General features: G+C 52.4%; 2 protein-coding genes and 1 long non-coding RNA gene across 3 annotated transcripts in view; 1 reads left to right on the forward strand and 2 right to left on the reverse strand.

Moving 5' to 3' along the window:
- LOC138356323 (uncharacterized) overlaps nt 1-1,794 on the forward strand; it is a 51,080-nt gene extending 49,286 nt beyond the window's left edge. Inside the window, exon 2 of the long non-coding RNA XR_011224354.1 lies at nt 1,693-1,794. This is a non-coding gene — a long non-coding RNA (uncharacterized lncRNA). The remainder of the gene's footprint in view (nt 1-1,692) is intronic.
- Nucleotides 1,795-4,626: 2,832 nt separating this feature from the next.
- Nucleotides 4,627-11,747, reverse strand: LOC123753450 (dentin sialophosphoprotein-like). The gene is made up of 2 exons (XM_045735440.2): nt 11,734-11,747; nt 4,627-8,842 (listed from the first exon to the last, which is right to left on the reverse strand). The coding sequence occupies exons 1-2, from the start codon at nt 11,745-11,747 to the stop codon at nt 4,627-4,629; spliced, it is 4,230 nt and encodes a 1,409-aa protein (XP_045591396.2).
- A 957-nt stretch (nt 11,748-12,704) lies between these two features.
- The window catches only part of LOC123753449 (putative ankyrin repeat protein RF_0381), a 29,740-nt gene continuing 23,609 nt past the window's right edge, over nt 12,705-18,835 (reverse strand). Inside the window, exon 2 of the mRNA XM_069312257.1 lies at nt 12,705-14,794. Coding sequence (XP_069168358.1) covers nt 12,705-14,794 — 2,090 coding nt within the window. The remainder of the gene's footprint in view (nt 14,795-18,835) is intronic.

Consider the following 18,835-nt stretch of genomic DNA (forward strand, 5'->3'; position numbering starts at 1 on the left):
CCAGCCACAGAGCCAGAAAGCTAGCCAGCCAGCCAGCCAGCCACAGAGCCAGAAAGCTAGCCAGCCAGCCAGCCACAGAGCCAGAAAAATAGCCAGCCAGCCACAGAGCCAGAAAGCTAGCCAGCCAGCCAGCCAGCCACAGAGCCAGAAAGCTAGCCAGCCAGCCAGCCACAGACTCAGATAGCCAGGCAGCCACAAGTGTAACAGGAGATGAACCGCCCAACCACCGCGGTGTGATCCGGGTTTAATAACAGTATACGATGGACGACCGGCCGAGAGGGAAGCAGCGGCGGCAACCCCCGTCCCGGGTTCACTAACAAGGGAATGCTCAGTGTGCCGCCGAACACCGAAGGGAGAGGACGTCCCTCGTCCGCTCCCGCCCCCGCCCACGTGTCTCGCCCGGCTCGGCCCCAGCGACTTCGACTGTGGTATTCGCTCGCCCTGATATCTTGTCAGTGTCCGGTTAAGGGATAATATTCCGGTATTCTTAAGCGGCTGAGAGATACGAACTCAAGTTTTACAGGGAGTTGAAATGAATTTTCTGAACTGATTGTTTTGAGGGGAATGGACTTAAATTACTGTGGTCGACTTTATGCAAAATAAGGAAATATTTTCAGTATGGAATGATATATAATTCTCCTTTCGGTATCCTGGAATAATTTTCGCTATGGGCTACGCGACTCGCTGCGATCTCATACGCTGTTGGTAGTGTAAATTAAGATGCTCGGACGATACCAGCGTAGGTTTAACGAAGTTACTCAAGTTCAATACCAGCGTAGGTTTAACGAAGTTACTCAAGTTCAATACCAGCGTAGGTTTAACGAAGTTATACCAGCCCGATACTAGAATTGGTTTACACAAACTGGATACGAGAGTGGATTTAACGAAGCTACTCCCGCTCAGCGACGGGTTATCGAAGCCACCCAGCCTGAAACAGATTAACGAGATCACTCCCACCCAGCGACGGTTAACGAAGCCACAACTGTGCCAAGGAACTTACGACAATAACAATGTTATAACCATAATTTAAATTTGTTGAAAATGCAAAAATCAGTCGATTAAAGAGGAAGACACTGTACCTGGACCGTTAAGACGACCAGGAAGAAAACACAGAAAATAACTCGTGAAGACAAACGATAGAAAAAAAACAAAGAAAAACAACTGAATAAGGTGAAACAAATCCAAGACAGACGAAACATCTCCCAAGAAAGCATTTACAAAACATCTCGGACAGACAGACGCCCAAGGAACTAATCTCAACACTAGATTACGACAGATTAATGGTTGCTGATGACACAGAAATATTGACGAATGGACTGACGTGAAGAACAAACTGCGTAGATGCCGCGAAGTGAATAAAGCAGGAGAGAGAAATTTCAAGACGGAAGAAATTTCCAACCAGTTATCATGAGGAAACTCAAGAAAGTGAATTAGTGAGCCAAGTGGGGGTGGAGAGGTTCCTCCAGTGTTAATAACGAAGCTAGACAGAGAGAGAGACGGAGAGAAAATAAAGATATATGTGTAGAGTAAGAGAGGTATATATATACTGTGTATATGTGTAGAGAAAGTAGCAAAGTAGCAAGTACTGGTGATAGGAAGAGGCATTAGGGGTTCCGCGCGGGGGATCTAAAGAGAGTAGGAGAGACGAGAGAGTAACTAACGTGACCGCTAACTCATCATGACCTCTTCCAGTCGGCCCTCGAGGGTCACCATAAGGACCATCTCCCGCCAGCCTCCTCATCCTCCACCTGCTCCTGGAGGTGTTTCCTGCTGCTGCGCCTCCTCCGTCCCCTACCTCCACCTACTGCTCCTGCTACTCCTGCTCTGTTCAGGTTAGTTACACCTTCTCCTCACCCGTCACTCCTATAACAGTGTTGCAAAATATATTTGTTTGGCTATATTGGTCTGAAGATTGTGATGTGAATATGACCCTCATTCGTATATAATGTTAGGCTTCAGCCCTCATTCGTATATATAATGTTAGACTTCAGCCCTCATTCGTGTATAATAATGCTAGACTTCAGCCCTCATTCTAATATAATAATGCTAGACTTCAGCCCTCATTCGTATATAATAATGCTAGACTTCAGCCCTCATTCTTATATAATAATGCTAGACTTCAGCCCTCATTCTAATATAATAATGCTAGACTTCAGCCCTCATTCTAATATAATAATGCTAGACTTCAGCCCTCATTCTTATATAATAATGCTAGACTTCAGCCCTCATTCTAATATAATAATGCTAGACTTCAGCCCTCATTCTTATATAATAATGCTAGACTTCAGCCCTCATTCGTATATAATGTTAGACTTCAGCCCTCATTCGTATATAATGTTAGACTTCAGCCCTCATTCGTATATAATGTTAGACTTCAGCCCTCATTCGTAATATAATAATGTTAGACTTCAGCCCTCACTCTGCTAGGCTTCAGCCTCTCATAACTGGCTTGTGAGTAAATTATAAATAATATTATTATTATTTCACATGTGCTGTGATAAACAGAAGCTAGAACTTGAATATAAATATTTTGTTTAGATATATGCTGTGTAAATTTCTAAGATGTATCGCCTCAAGAGAGGATTAGTGAGCAAAATATATTTATGGAGAGTTTAAATGTTTCCTGCGGGCGAGGCTAAATTGTCTTATATAATCTTAGGTTTCTTTATTATTTTTATTTTTATTAGTATTATTATTTATGTTAATGCTTAGACGGCATCGCTAATGTAATAGTTTATATTACGCTAATACTGGCTAATGGAAAGGGGTGAAAAATGGCATTTTCTTGTTCAATATGTGTGTGTGTGTGTGTGTGTGTGTGTGTGTGTGTGTGTGTGTGTGTGTGTGTGTGTGTTGGGGGGGTGGGAGGCAGGTGTTTGCGCCTGGTGTTAAGATAACACCTGTATTTACGACACCATATATCTATATTTCAGACACCATATATGTATGTGTTTCAGACACCATACATATGTACTCGAAACATTATGTGTGTGAGTATTTAATGTGTATATTTTAACCCATCCTCCTCAGTAATTTTGTTAAATATCTGGATCGCCATACATAGACCTAACGGACATTTACATAGTAGAATTTGGTACTAGTCACTTTATAGGAATAACTTAAATATTCCTAGGCCTAGCACACACACACACACACACACACACACACACACACACACACACACACACACACACACACACACACACACACACACACACACACACACACACACACATATATATATATATATATATATATATATATATATATATATATATATATCCTACTAACGTAGGATTAGCGTCGCTGACACTGAAGTAACGTTCCACCAACGTAACTAACGTATATAAGCGCTTATTCATTATAGTTATAGACACTTTGTATATGCGTCGTCTTATAATTAGCGACGTACCACGTGTGTATACGTCGAAATGACGAGTTTAGGAACAAAGAAATTGTTAATTTGTTCTACGTCGAAATTGTTAATTTTACAGGGAACAAATCTGGAAAATTTAACGTTGCAAAGGTATGTTTGGGCATCTGGGCAGCGCTGAGAACATTTCTTGTCATGTAAATTTGCTAATGCCAAAAATCCAGTTAAATGTGATACAATTGGAGTAGTTTATCGGCGCTGTGATCGCCAAACTTACAGATGTTGTATTCGCCAATATTTAAACGCTGTATACGCCAGCGTATACAACGTTGTATTCGCCAAGTTATTGACGTCGAAGTAGCCAATTTAAGAGACGTTATTCTTGAAAAACCATTCTTTAAACGTCTAAGGTCATGATCGTGTTTCCTTATTTCTCTCTCTCTCTCTCTCTCTCTCTCTCTCTCTCTCTCTCTCTCTCTCTCTCTCTCTCTCTCTCTCTCTCTCTCACAAGGTATCAGAGAGAGAGAGATAGACTAAGGTCAGGAGGCCTGGTCGACGACCGGGCCGCGGGGACGCTAAGCCCCGGAAGCACCTCAAGGTAAGGGGTTAAAAAGCCCCCCCAAAAAACTAACACATTTGCCCAATCAGAAAGAGCGAACGATATTAAGAGATCAGGTGACTTCGATGGGCTGCTTTAGAGCTCGTTAACTACTACTTGTTCGTTAAGATCACATCAAACCTGGCACAGTTATAGGCCTAATTACAACACCCTGGAGGCCTAGTTGGCGAGTTAATCACCACAGAGGCCTGGTGGCTCTGTATAACCAACCACCAGCTACTATATCCAGGTTATCAAAGAGTAATCCCCACTTAATTACCCGGTTATCATCTGGTAATCCACAGGTTATCATCAGGTGTTATCCCTGGCGTATTGCGGTCAGCGGTTATATTGTTTTAGATTTAACTACTCAGAAATGTCCATGTAGCACGGGCTATGGCGATCCCGTGATGAGCGGTTATGTGTCGTCAACGGTATATATAGAGAGCGGTGCGGTGAGCGTGGTAGGGGGGGGGGGGGCTAGGGGATTAGTGGTATTGCGGGAGTCAGCGGTCAGCTTGCGGAGACCCGCTGAGGATTAGCGGCGTCCAGTATCATCCCTACCCCGTGTGCTGGGGTAGGACCCCAGAGGGCGGGGGAGGGGGCAGGGATTGAGTTTAGGGGTCAGAGACGGCTAGTGGGGAGGAGGGGGGGCTTAATGGGGCAAGGTGGGGGGGGGGGGCAGAAATTTGAAATTGGGGGGAGAGAAGGAAGGAATTATCAGGGGAAAGCAGGGGTCAGTGTCGCCGGGGTCAGTGTCGCCGGGGTCAGTGTCGCTAGTGTCAGTGTCGCTAGGGTCAGTGTCGCCGGGGTCAGTGTCGCTAGGGTCAGTGTCGCTAGTGTCAGTGTCGCCGGGGTCAGTGTCGCCGGGGTCAGTGTCGCTAGTGTCAGTGTCGCCGGGGTCAGTGCCGCCGGGGTCAGTGTCGCCGGGGTCAGTGTCGCCGGGGTCAGTGTCGCTAGTGTCAGTGTCGCTAGTGTCAGTGTCGCTAGGGTCAGTGTCGCTAGGGTCAGTGTCGCTAGGGTCAGTGTCGCTAGGGTCAGTGTCGCTGGGGTCAGTGTCGCTAGGGTCAGTGTCGCTGGGGTCAGTGTCGCTAGGGTCAGTGTCGCTAGTGTCAGTGTCGCCGGGGTCAGTGCCGCTAGGGTCAGTGTCGCTAGTGTCAGTGTCGCCGGGGTCAGTGTCGCCAGGGTCAGTGTCGCCGGGGTCAGTGTCGCCGGGGTCAGTGTCGCTAGGGTCAGTGTCGCCGGGGTCAGTGTCGCCGGGGTCAGTGCCGCTAGGGTCAGTGTCGCCGGGGTCAGTGTCGCCGGGGTCAGTGTCGCCGGGGTCAGTGCCGCCGGGGTCAGTGCCGCCGGGGTCAGTGTCGCCGGGGTCAGTGCCGCTAGGGTCAGTGTCGCTAGGGTCAGTGCCGCCGGGGTCAGTGTCGCCGGGGTCAGTGTCGCCGGGGTCAGTGCCGCTAGGGTCAGTGTCGCTAGTGTCAGTGTCGCTAGGGTCAGTGTCGCCGGGGTCAGTGTCGCCGGGGTCAGTGTCGCCGGGGTCAGTGTCGCCGGGGTCAGTGCCGCTAGGGTCAGTGTCGCTAGTGTCAGTGTCGCCGGGGTCAGTGCCGCCGGGGTCAGTGTCGCCGGGGTCAGTGTCGCCGGGGTCAGTGTCGCCGGGGTCAGTGTCGCCGGGGTCAGTGTCGCCGGGGTCAGTGCCGCCGGGGTCAGTGCCGCCGGGGTCAGTGTCGCCGGGGTCAGAGTCGCCGGGGTCAGTGTCGCTAGTGTCAGTGTCGCCGGGGTCAGTGTCGCCGGGGTCAGTGTCGCCGGGGTCAGTGTCGCCGGGGTCAGTGTCGCCGGGGTCAGTGCCGCCGGGGTCAGTGCCGCTAGGGTCAGTGTCGCCGGGGTCAGTGTCGCCGGGGTCAGTGTCGCCGGGGTCAGTGTCGCCGGGGTCAGTGTCGCCGGGGTCAGTGTCGCTAGTGTCAGTGTCGCCGGGGTCAGTGTCGCCGGGGTCAGTGCCGCTAGGGTCAGTGTCGCTAGTGTCAGTGTCGCCGGGGTCAGTGTCGCCGGGGTCAGTGCCGCCGGGGTCAGTGTCGCCGGGGTCAGTGTCGCCGGGGTCAGTGTCGCCGGGGTCAGTGTCGCCGGGGTCTGTGTCGCCGGGGTCAGTGTCGCTGGGGTCAGTGCCGCCGGGGTCAGTGTCGCCGGGGTCAGTGTCGCTAGTGCCAGTGTCGCCGGGGTCAGTGTCGCTAGGGTCAGTGTCGCTAGTGTCAGTGTCGCTAGGGTCAGTGTCGCTAGTGTCAGTGTCGCTAGTGTCAGTGTCGCCGGGGTCAGTGTCGCCGGGGTCAGTGTCGCTAGTGTCAGTGTCGCCGGGGTCAGTGTCGCTAGTGTCAGTGTCGCCGGGGTCAGTGTCGCCGGGGTCAGTGTCGCTAGTGTCAGTGTCGCTAGTGTCAGTGTCGCCGGGGTCAGTGTCGCCGGGGTCAGTGTCGCCGGGGTCAGTGTCGCCGGGGTCAGTGTCGCTAGGGTCAGTGTCGCCGGGGTCAGTGTCGCCGGGGTCAGTGTCGCCGGGGTCAGTGTCGCAGGGGTCAGTGCCGCTAGTGTCAGTGTCGCCGGGGTCAGTGTCGCCGGGGTCAGTGTCGCTAGTGTCAGTGTCGCTAGTGTCAGTGTCGCCGGGGTCAGTGTCGCCGGGGTCAGTGTCGCTAGGGTCAGTGTCGCCGGGGTCAGTGTCGCTAGTGTCAGTGTCGCCGGGGTCAGTGTCGCTAGTGTCAGTGTCGCTAGGGTCAGTGTCGCCGGGGTCAGTGTCGCTAGTGTCAGTGTCGCTAGGGTCAGTGTCGCCGGGGTCAGTGTCGCCGGGGTCAGTGTCGCTAGGGTCAGTGTCGCCGGGGTCAGTGTCGCCGGGGTCAGTGTCGCCGGGGTCAGTGTCGCTAGTGTCAGTGTCGCCGGGGTCAGTGTCGCTAGGGTCAGTGTCGCTAGGGTCAGTGTCGCCGGGGTCAGTGTCGCCGGGGTCAGTGTCGCTAGGGTCAGTGTCGCCGGGGTCAGTGTCGCTAGTGTCAGTGTCGCCGGGGTCAGTGTCGCTAGTGTCAGTGTCGCCGGGGTCAGTGTCGCTAGGGTCAGTGTCGCTAGTGTCAGTGTCGCCGGGGTCAGTGTCGCCGGGGTCAGTGTCGCCGGGGTCAGTGTCGCCGGGGTCAGTGCCGCTAGGGTCAGTGTCGCCGGGGTCAGTGTCGCTAGGGTCAGTGTCGCCGGGGTCAGTGTCGCTAGTGTCAGTGTCGCCGGGGTCAGTGTCGCTAGTGTCAGTGTCGCCGGGGTCAGTGTCGCTAGGGTCAGTGTCGCCGGGGTCAGTGTCGCTAGTGTCAGTGTCGCCGGGGTCAGTGTCGCTAGTGTCAGTGTCGCCGGGGTCAGTGTCGCCGGGGTCAGTGTCGCCGGGGTCAGTGTCGCTAGTGTCAGTGTCGCCGGGGTCAGTGTCGCTAGTGTCAGTGTCGCCGGGGTCAGTGTCGCCGGGGTCAGTGTCGCTAGTGTCAGTGTCGCCGGGGTCAGTGTCGCCGGGGTCAGTGTCGCCGGGGTCAGTGTCGCCGGGGTCAGTGTCGCCGGGGTCAGTGTCGCCGGGGTCAGTGTCGCTAGTGTCAGTGTCGCCGGGGTCAGTGTCGCCGGGGTCAGTGTCGCCGGGGTCAGTGCCGCCGGGGTCAGTGTCGCCGGGGTCAGTGTCGCCGGGGTCAGTGTCGCTAGGGTCAGTGCCGCTAGTGTCAGTGTCGCCGGGGTCAGTGTCGCTAGGGTCAGTGTCGCCGGGGTCAGTGTCGCCGGGGTCAGTGTCGCTAGGGTCAGTGTCGCCGGGGTCAGTGTCGCTAGTGTCAGTGTCGCTAGTGTCAGTGCCGCTAGTGTCAGTGTCGCCGGGGTCAGTGTCGCTAGGGTCAGTGTCGCCGGGGTCAGTGTCGCCGGGGTCAGTGTCGCTAGTGTCAGTGTCGCTAGTGTCAGTGCCGCTAGTGTCAGTGTCGCCGGGGTCAGTGTCGCTAGGGTCAGTGTCGCCGGGGTCAGTGTCGCCGGGGTCAGTGTCGCCGGGGTCAGTGTCGCCGGGGTCAGTGTCGCTAGGGTCAGTGTCGCCGGGGTCAGTGTCGCTAGTGTCAGTGTCGCCGGGGTCAGTGTCGCTAGTGTCAGTGTCGCCGGGGTCAGTGCCGCCGGGGTCAGTGCCGCCGGGGTCAGTGTCGCCGGGGTCAGTGTCGCCGGGGTCAGTGTCGCTAGGGTCAGTGTCGCCGGGGTCAGTGTCGCCGGGGTCAGTGTCGCTAGTGTCAGTGTCGCTAGTGTCAGTGTCGCCGGGGTCAGTGTCGCTAGGGTCAGTGTCGCTAGTGTCAGTGTCGCCGGGGTCAGTGTCGCCGGGGTCAGTGTCGCCGGGGTCAGTGTCGCTAGGGTCAGTGTCGCCGGGGTCAGTGTCGCTAGGGTCAGTGCCGCTAGTGTCAGTGCCGCTAGGGTCAGTGCCGCCGGGGTCAGTGTCGCTAGGGTCAGTGTCGCTAGGGTCAGTGCCGCTAGGGTCAGTGCCGCTAGTGTCAGTGCCGCTAGGGTCAGTGCCGCCGGGATCAGTGTCGCCGGGGTCAGTGCCGCTAGGGTCAGTGCCGCTAGGGTCAGTGCCGCTAGTGTCAGTGCCGCTAGGGTCAGTGCCGCCGGGGTCAGTGTCGCCGGGGTCAGTGCCGCTAGGGTCAGTGCAGCTAGGGTCAGTGCCGCTAGTGTCAGTGCCGCTAGGGTCAGTGTCGCCGGGGTCAGTGCCGCTAGGGTCAGTGCCGCTAGGGTCAGTGCCGCTAGGGTCAGTGCCGCTAGTGTCAGTGCCGCTAGTGTCAGTGCCGCTAGGGTCAGTGCCGCTAGGGTCAGTGCCGCTAGGGTCAGTGCCGCTAGGGTCAGTGCCGCTAGGGTCAGTGCCGCTAGGGTCAGTGCCTTAACACTTCCGGCATTGCAACACCGGATACAGGAAGCGGAAGTGACCTCAAACCCTCATATATACTTACTGCCACAATGATAGCACATATGTAAATATTATGTACTATCATTTGCATATTTTCTATCATTTAAATATATATTTTCATTTACATATGTAATATCATTTACTCATTTACACATATAAATAATCGTACATATGTAAATGATAATATATATATATATATATATATATATATATATATATATATATATATATATATATATATATATATATATATATATATATATATATATGTGTGTGTATATATATATATATGATTATTCATATCTAAAGTATCTTAACTTCACTAACAACTTTAGGCCTATTTTTCTATTGAACCTAGATTTTCTGAATCTCACCAACAACCTTATAGGCCTACTGTGCTGTGCCCAAAGTATTTTAAACCTAATATCAACATTCTTAGATATTAATAAAAGGAAAATATAGGATAACAGTGTTGTGTTCTAAGTCCGAGCGTTCCTTCGTTATTAATGTATATATATGTACATAATATATGTACATGATATATGTATATTACATGGACTGACGTAGAGAACATTTCACATGTTGTGCTGTTGAATAGTTGAGAAATAAAGGATAAGATTATTCTTAGGTAGGATTAGATACTCTTGGGTCAGTAGGTGCCAGAGGTCATTGCAAAAGGTCATTGCCAGAGGTCATTGCAAGAGGTTATTGCAAGAGGTCATTGCAAGAGGTCATTGCAAGAGGACATTTCCAAAGGTCATTGCAAAAGGTCACTTCCAGAGGTCATTGTCAGAGGTCATTGCCAGAGGTCATTACAAGAGGTCATTGCAAGAGGTCACTTCCAAAGGTCATTACAAGAGGTCACTGCAAAAGGTCATTGCAAAAGGTCACTGCTAAGCCCCATATATAACCCCTCTACACCAACACAACATTCCTGACGCTCGCAGTATCCAAACAATTGCAGAGTGGGTTATAGCATCGGGACAGCGACCAAAACACAGTCGCTACAATAACTCAAACATCTTTGCAAATGAACGGATAACAGCATAAAATGATATGCAATAAACTTTACGCCATCCCGCTCTGTTGAACACTGTTGCACATTAATGCATATATAAAACACGCAGCCCAACAACCATGGAAAATATATGGACGCCAAAAAATCTAATTGCAACCAAAGTCCAAATAATAATAATTACGAGAAAAATAGTACCAATAAGTACTATTTTAGGATAGGATGGCTGGTGGATAGGTTAAAAAAAACGGGTAATGGGTCCAAGTGTAGGGTATTCCTATTTTCTATCCCCGTCCTTTGTGACAGTGACGAGGACAATTTTTAATATTTTTTATTAAGCTTCAACTTGACCTTTCAAAGCAAATAAATGCATATTGACACCCAGCGTCTGATCTCCGGCCTTTGGTGTAAAATTCCATCCGGATCCATAGCCATTTGATGTCATTCTTTTATGGTGCGAACAGTTTGGTGTACGTGTGGATAGTTTGGTGTACGTGTGGATAGTTTGGTGTACGTGTGGATAGTTTGGTGTACGTGTGGATAGTTTGGTGTACGTGTGGATAGTTTGGTGTACGTGTGGATAGTTTGGTGTACGTGTGGATAGTTTGGTGTACGTGTGGATAGTTTGGTGTACGTGTGGATAGTTTGGTGTACGTGTGGATAGTCTGCTGTTCGTGTGGATACGTGGACTCACGGACACGGCAACAGTCAGGAAACATATATGCGGTCAAAAAGATACATGTACATGTCATATACAGCATGCACAAACACACACACATATACACACACATACAGCTAAGCTAAGACACACACACACACACACACACACACACACACACACACACACACACACACACACACACACACACACACACACACACACACACAGCCACACAGCTAAGACCCAACCAAAGGTACTCCACAGCCACATCAGGAGGAAAACAGCAGTGAAGGAACAAGTGATGAAACTGAGAAAAGGGGAGAACAGATATACAGAGAACGACAAGGAGGTGTGTGAAGAACTCAACAAGAGATTCCAGGAGGTCTTCACAATAGAACAAGGAGAAGCCCCTGCACTAAATGAGGAGGCAAACCAAGCAACCTTGGAGGAATTTGACCTCACCAGTGATGAGGTCAAAAGGAATCTGTTGGAGCTGAATGTGACAAATGCTGTTGGGCCTGACAGAATCTCACCGTGAATACTAAAAGAAGGTTCAGAGGCACTAAGTGTGCCACTCTCTATGGTGTACAACAGGTCACTGGAAGCTAGAAAAAAGAGGAGAGAGAAAGAGACATGACAAAGACATTCAAAGTATTAAGGGGGGATTAATAGAGTGGAAAAGGATGAAATGTTTACAATGAATACTTATAGAACAAGAGGACATGGATATGGAAGCTTGAGACTCAGATGAGCCATAGAGATGTTAGAAAGCTTTCTTTTAGCGTGTAAGGAATCGTTTAGTAATTACTCATTACTGAGTAATTAATATAATATATATATATTACATTCAGTAATTACTCATTACTGAGTAATGAGAAAAATGAAACGAAATAACGGAGCAGATTGTCGAAATAAACACCATTCATAACTTTAAAAGTTGATATGATAAGAATGAAGGTCACTGCAGAAGGCCTATTGCCCCATACGATGCAGCTCCTATTCATATCCACCCAATCCCACTCATAATCGTCTAACCTACGATTGAAACAATCAAGGGCTCCTACTTCTATCCTATTACGTGATAATTGATTCCACAAATCAACAAAAGGAGTCAGGACTCACTGCCTCATAGATCAGGCGTTATTGACTCACAGATCAGGCGTTATTGACTCACAGGTCAGGAGTCATTGCGTTAGACAACCGACGGCTAGAAATGCCGGGTCCAAGAGTTAAAGCTCGATCCTGCACGCACAAAGAGGTGAGTACACACACGCGCGTGCGAGTCCAGTGGGCGACAAAACACATAAAAGTGTGACCATATGTTTTTCGGTGATTAAAAGATTACAGTTGTCAAATAAACTGCTCACTTTATAGCCTCCCAAAAACAACTAATTATATAGACAAAAATGTGTATACTGTATATATATATATATATATATATATATATATATATATATATATATATATATATATATATATATATATATATATATATATATATATATTCTCATATCCAATTAATACCCATAGTTTCGTGTTCTGTCTTGTTTGTCACAAGTCCAGTGTGACAGTGTATATATATATATATATATATATATATATATATATATATATATATATATATATATATATATATATATAATATGTTTGTTAACAAACAACACAGAAATCATCGATAGATACAGCGATAGCAGGCGGCTTGACATCTGCGAGGCACTACACATCCAAAAGTGGAGGATAGGATAGATTAAGGGCTATTGTGTCATCAGTCACTCCATGAGTCCAAGATGAGCTGTGTTGTTGCGCTGTACACAACAGCTGCTTTGATCTGCCACTGCTGCTCTGGGTTAGTAGTGAAGCTTCAAACACTAGGCATCTCCTTTTTAGCCCTAATAAGCGACTATTTTCAACAATGGGTTAGGACTAAGGGCCTAGAAACTAATCGCTGGTCCTAGCAACAAATCACTGGTCCTAGCAACATTCGCATCACCCAGGAGGGAAGGCCGTACTCCGCTACTTTTCCCTCGAGAACTACGGGATCACCTTAGCCCGTGCTACCGGGAACTTTTTCTTCCAGGTAGCGAATCTTAAACAACAACAACAATTGAGACTGTCAAATGCAACTCGTCCTTGAGCAAGAGCTGGTTACTCATCAATATTATAATCTTGATTTGACAGGGCGTAAGACAGCCCTTCCTCGCCCCGGAGCAGGGCGTAAGACAGCCCTTCCTCGCCCCGGAGCAGGGCGTAAGACAGCCCTTCCTCGCTCCGGAGCAGGGCGTAAGACAGCCCTTCCTCGCCCCGGAGCAGGGCGTAAGACAGCCCTTCCTCGCCCCGGAGCAGGGCGTAAGACAGCCCTTCCTCGCTCCGGAGCAGGGCGTAAGACAGCCCTTCCTCGCTCCGGAGCAGGGCGTAAGACAGCCCTTCCTCGCTCCGGAGCAGGGCGTAAGACAGCCCTTCCTCGCCCCGGAGCAGGGCGTAAGACAGCCCTTCCTCGCTCCGGAGCAGGGCGTAAGACAGCCCTTCCTCGCTCCGGAGCAGGGCGTAAGACAGCCCTTCCTCGCCCCGGAGCAGGGCGTAAGACAGCCCTTCCTTGCTCCGGAGCAAGGCGTAAGACAGCCCTTCCCCGCCCCGGAGCAGGGCGTAAGACAGCCCTTCCTCGCCCCGGAGCAGGGCGTAAGACAGCCCTTCCTCGCCCCGGAGCAGGGCGTAAGACAGCCCTTCCTTGCTCCGGAGCAAGGCGTAAGACAGCCCTTCCTCGCCCCGGAGCAAGGCGTAAGACAGCCCTTCCTCGCCCCGGAGCAAGGCGTAAGACAGCCCTTCCTCGCTCCGTAGCAGGGCGTAAGACAGCCCTTCCTCGCTCCGTAGCAGGGCGTAAGACAGCCCTTCCTCGCCCCGGAGCAGGGCGTAAGACAGCCCTTCCTCGCCCCGGAGCAGGGCGTAAGACAGCCCTTCCTTGCTCCGGAGCAGGGCGTAAGACAGCCCTTCCTCGCTCCGGAGCAGGGCGTAAGACAGCCCTTCCTCGCTCCGGAGCAAGGCGCAAGACAGCCCTTCCTCGCCCCGGAGCAAGGCGTAAGACAGCCCTTCCTCGCCCCGGAGCAAGGCGTAAGACAGCCCTTCCTCGCTCCGTAGCAGGGCGTAAGACAGCCCTTCCTCGCCCCGGAGCAGGGCGTAAGACAGCCCTTCCTCGCCCCGGAGCAGGGCGTAAGACAGCCCTTCCTTGCTCCGGAGCAAGGCGTAAGACAGCCCTTCCTCGCCCCGGAGCAAGGCGTAAGACAGCCCTTCCTCGCCCCGGAGCAAGGCGTAAGACAGCCCTTCCTCGCTCCGTAGCAGGGCGTAAGACAGCCCTTCCTCGCTCCGTAGCAGGGCGTAAGACAGCCCTTCCTCGCCCCGGAGCAGGGCGTAAGACAGCCCTTCCTTGCTCCGGAGCAAGGCGTAAGACAGCCCTTCCTCGCCCCGGAGCAGGGCGTAAGACAGCCCTTCCTTGCTCCGGAGCAGGGCGTAAGACAGCCCTTCCTCGCTCCGTAGCAGGGCGTAAGACAGCCCTTCCTCGCCCCGGAGCAGGGCGTAAGACAGCCCTTCCTCGCTCCGGAGCAGGGCGTAAGACAGCCCTCCCCCGCCCCGCGCCAGGCCGTAAGACAGCCCCGCCCCGCCCCGGAGCAAGGCGTAAGACAGCCCTCCCCCGCCCCGCGCCAGGTCGTAAGACAGCCCCGCCCCGCACGCCCCGGGCCGTAAGACAGCCCTCCCTCGCCCCGCGCCAGGCCGTAAGACAGCCCCGCCCCGCACGCCCCGGGCCGTAAGACAGCCCCGCCCCGCACGCCCCAGGCCGTAAGACAGCCCTTCCCCGCCCCGCCCCAGGCCGTAAGACAGCCCCGCCCCGCCCCGGAGCAAGGCGTAAGACAGCCCTCCCCCGCCCCGCGCCAGGCCGTAAGACAGCCCCGCCCCGCACGCCCCAGGCCGTAAGACAGCCCCGCCCCGCACGCCCCAGGCCGTAAGACAGCCCTCCCCCCGCCCCGCCCCAGGCCGTAAGACAGCCCCGCCCCGCACGCCCCGGGCGCACAGTACACAGGGAACGTACGCAATAAAATCAATATAAAAATCAATAAAGTGGCGGGTGATTAACGCGTTGTAATTACGAATCAATGGAACGAAGCGGTAAGCAACGATATCGTTAATTGGTAACGCAGTGAGGTCGTTCTCAATCCGCGAATTGCGTTGTTTAATGGGCTCGGTCGCTTTAAACGTGGGCCACAAATACAGTGGAACTCAATACTTGTATAATTGTCGTATAAACAAGCCCCTTAAGGAGCGATTTAAACAAAATAAAAATAAATGCCTGAATACAACAAAACTCATTCATACATGTGTGTATCCGTCGCTTGAAACAATCCAGCGATCCCACGTCAGTGATGTTACCCGGTAATTGGTGATTTCAATCAACAACCCTGTTTCGAAACCAGTATTTACCCAGGTCTTTCTTGACTTATTCCTCTGGTGTCGACACCTCTTTATTTCAGTACTGTAGTAAGAAATATTTCACTAAGAGGATGAGTGGCGCTGCCCAATACTGTCACTATGGCGGTGTGTCCACTCACAGGATGAGTGGCGCTGCCCAATACTGTCACTATGGCGGTGTGTCCACTCACAGGATGAGTGGCGCTGCCCAATACTGTCACTATGGCGGTGTGTCCACTCACAGGATGAGTGGCGCTGCCTAATACTGTCACTATGGCGGTGTGTCCACTCACAGGATGAGTGGCGCTGCCTAATACTGTCACTATGGCGGTGTGTCCACTCACAGGATGAGTGACGCTGCCCAATACTGTCACTATGGCGGTGTGTCCACTCACAGGATGAGTGGCGCTGCCTAATACTGTCACTATGGCGGTGTGTCCACTCACAGGATGAGTGACGCTGCCCAATACTGTCACTATGGCGGTGTGTCCACTCACAGCATGAGTGACGCTGCCCAATACTGTCACTATGGCGGTGTGTCCACTCACAGGATGAGTGATGCTGCCCAATACTGTCACTATGGTGGTGTGTTCACTCACAGGATGAGTGACGCTGCCCAATACTGTCACAATGGCGGTGTGTCCACTCACAGCATGAGTGACGCTGCCCAATACTGTCACTATGGCGGTGTGTCCACTCACAGGATGAGTGATGCTGCCCAATACTGTCACTATGGTGGTGTGTTCACTCACAGGATGAGTGACGCTGCCCAATACTGTCACTATGGTGGTGTGTTCACTCACAGCATGAGTGACGCTGCCCAATACTGTCACTATGGCGGTGTGTCCACTCACAGGATGAGTGACGCTGCCCAATACTGTCACTATGGCGGTGTGTCCACTCACAGGATGAGTGGCGCTGCCCAATACTGTCACTATGGCGATGTGTCCACTCACAGGATGAGTGACGCTGCCCAATACTGTCACTATGGCGGTGTGTCCACTCACAGGATGAGTGGCGCTGCCCAATACTGTCACTATGGCGGTGTGTCCACTCACAGGATGAGTGGCGCTGCCCAATACTGTCACTATGGCGGTGTGTTCACTCACAGCATGAGTGACGCTGCCCAATACTGTCACTATGGCGGTGTGTCCACTCACAGGATGAGTGGCGCTGCCCAATACTGTCACTATGGCGGTGAGTTCACTCACAGGATGAGTGACGCTGCCCAATACTGTCACTATGGCGGTGTGTTCACTCACAGCATGAGTGACGCTGCCCAATACTGTCACTATGGCTGTGTGTCCACTCACAGGATGAGTGGCGCTGCCCAATACTGTCACTATGGCGGTGTGTCCACTCACAGGATGAGTGGCGCTGCCCAATACTGTCACTATAGCGGTGTGTCCACTCACAGGATGAGTGACGCTGCCCAATACTGTCACTATGGCGGTGTGTCCACTCACAGGATGAGTGACGCTGCCCAATACTGTCACTATGGCGATGTGTCCACTCACAGGATGAGTGACGCTGCCCAATACTGTCACTATGGCGGTGTGTTCACTCACAGGATGAGTGACGCTGCCCAATACTGTCACTATGGCGGTGTGTCCACTCACAGGATGAGTGACGCTGCCCAATACTGTCACTATGGCGGTGTGTCCACTCACAGGATGAGTGACGCTGCCCAATACTGTCACTATGGCGGTGTGTCCACTCACAGGATGAGTGACGCTGCCCAATACTGTCACTATGGCGGTGTGTCCACTCACAGGATGAGTGACGCTGCCCAATACTGTCACTATGGCGGTGTGTCCACTCACAGGATGAGTGACGCTGCCCAATACTGTCACTATGGCGGTGTGTCCACTCACAGGATGAGTGGCGCTGCCCAATACTGTCACTATGGCGGTGTGTCCACTCACAGGATGAGTGACGCTGCCCAATACTGTCACTATGGCGGTGTGTCCACTCACAGCATGAGTGGCGCTGCCCAATACTGTCACTATGGTGGTGTGTCCACTCACAGGATGAGTGCCGCTGCCCAATACTGTCACTATGGCGGTGTGTCCACTCACAGGATGAGTGGCGCTGCCCAATACTGTCACTATGGCGGTGTGTCCACTCACAGGATGAGTGGCGCTGCCCAATACTGTCACTATGGCGGTGTGTCCACTCACAGGATGAGTGGCGCTGCCCAATACTGTCACTATGGCGGTGTGTCCACTCACAGGATGAGTGACGCTGCCCAATACTGTCACTATGGCGGTGTGTCCACTCACAGGATGAGTGGCGCTGCCCAATACTGTCACTATGGCGGTGTGTCCACTCACAGGATGAGTGACGCTGCCCAATACTGTCACTATGGCGGTGTGTCCACTCACAGGATGAGTGACGCTGCCCAATACTGTCATTATGGCGGTGTGTCCACTCACAGGATGAGTGACGCTGCCCAATACTGTCACTATGGCGGTGTGTCCACTCACAGGATGAGTGACGCTGCCCAATACTGTCACTATGGCGGTGTGTCCACTCACAGGATGAGTGACGCTGCCCAATACTGTCACTATGGCGGTGTGTCCACTCACAGGATGAGTGACGCTGCCCAATACTGTCATTATGGCGGTGTGTCCACTCACAGGATGAGTGACGCTGCCCAATACTGTCACTATGGCGGTGTGTCCACTCACAGGATGAGTGCCGCTGCCCAATACTGTCACTATGGCGGTGTGTCCACTCACAGGATGAGTGACGCTGCCCAATACTGTCACTATGGCGGTGTGTCCACTCACAGGATGAGTGACGCTGCCCAATACTGTCACTATGGCGGTGTGTCCACTCACAGGATGAGTGACGCTGCCCAATACTGTCACTATGGCGGTGTGTCCACTCACAGGATGAGTGGCGCTGCCCAATACTGTCACTATGGCGGTGTGTCCACTCACAGGATGAGTGACGCTGCCCAATACTGTCACTATGGCGGTGTGTCCACTCACAGGATGAGTGACGCTGCCCAATACTGTCACTATGGCGGTGTGTCCACTCACAGGATGAGTGGCGCTGCCCAATACTGTCACTATGGCGGTGTGTCCACTCACAGGATGAGTGGCGCTGCCCAATACTGTCACTATGGCGATGTGTCCACTCGCAGGATGAGTGACGCTGCCCAATACTGTCACTATGGCGGTGTGTCCACTCACAGGATGAGTGACGCTGCCCAATACTGTCACTATGGTGGTGTGTCCACTCACAGGATGAGTGGCGCTGCCCAATACTGTCACTATGGCGGTGTGTCCACTCACAAGATGAGTGGCGCTGCCCAATACTGTCACTATGGCGGTGTGTCCACTCACAGGATGAGTGGTGCTGCCCAATACTGTCACTATGGCGGTGTGTCCACTCACAGGATGAGTGACGCTGCCCAATACTGTCACTATGGCGGTGTGTCCACTCACAGGATGAGTGACGCTGCCCAATACTGTCACTATGGCGGTGTGTCCACTCACAGGATGAGTGACGCTGCCCAATACTGTCACTATGGCGGTGTGTCCACTCACAGGATGAGTGACGCTGCCCAATACTGTCACTATGGCGGTGTGTCCACTCACAGGATGAGTGACGCTGCCCAATACAGTCACTATGGCGGTGTGTCCACTCACAAGATGAGTGGCGCTGCCCAATACTGTCACTATGGCGGTGTGTCCACTCACAGGATGAGTGGTGCTGCCCAATACTGTCACTATGGCGGTGTGTCCACTCACAGGATGAGTGACGCTGCCCAATACTGTCACTATGGCGGTGTGTCCACTCACAGGATGAGT

Source organism: Procambarus clarkii, chromosome 71 (genome assembly GCF_040958095.1).
Source record: "Procambarus clarkii isolate CNS0578487 chromosome 71, FALCON_Pclarkii_2.0, whole genome shotgun sequence".
NCBI classification, from domain to species: domain Eukaryota; kingdom Metazoa; phylum Arthropoda; class Malacostraca; order Decapoda; family Cambaridae; genus Procambarus; species Procambarus clarkii.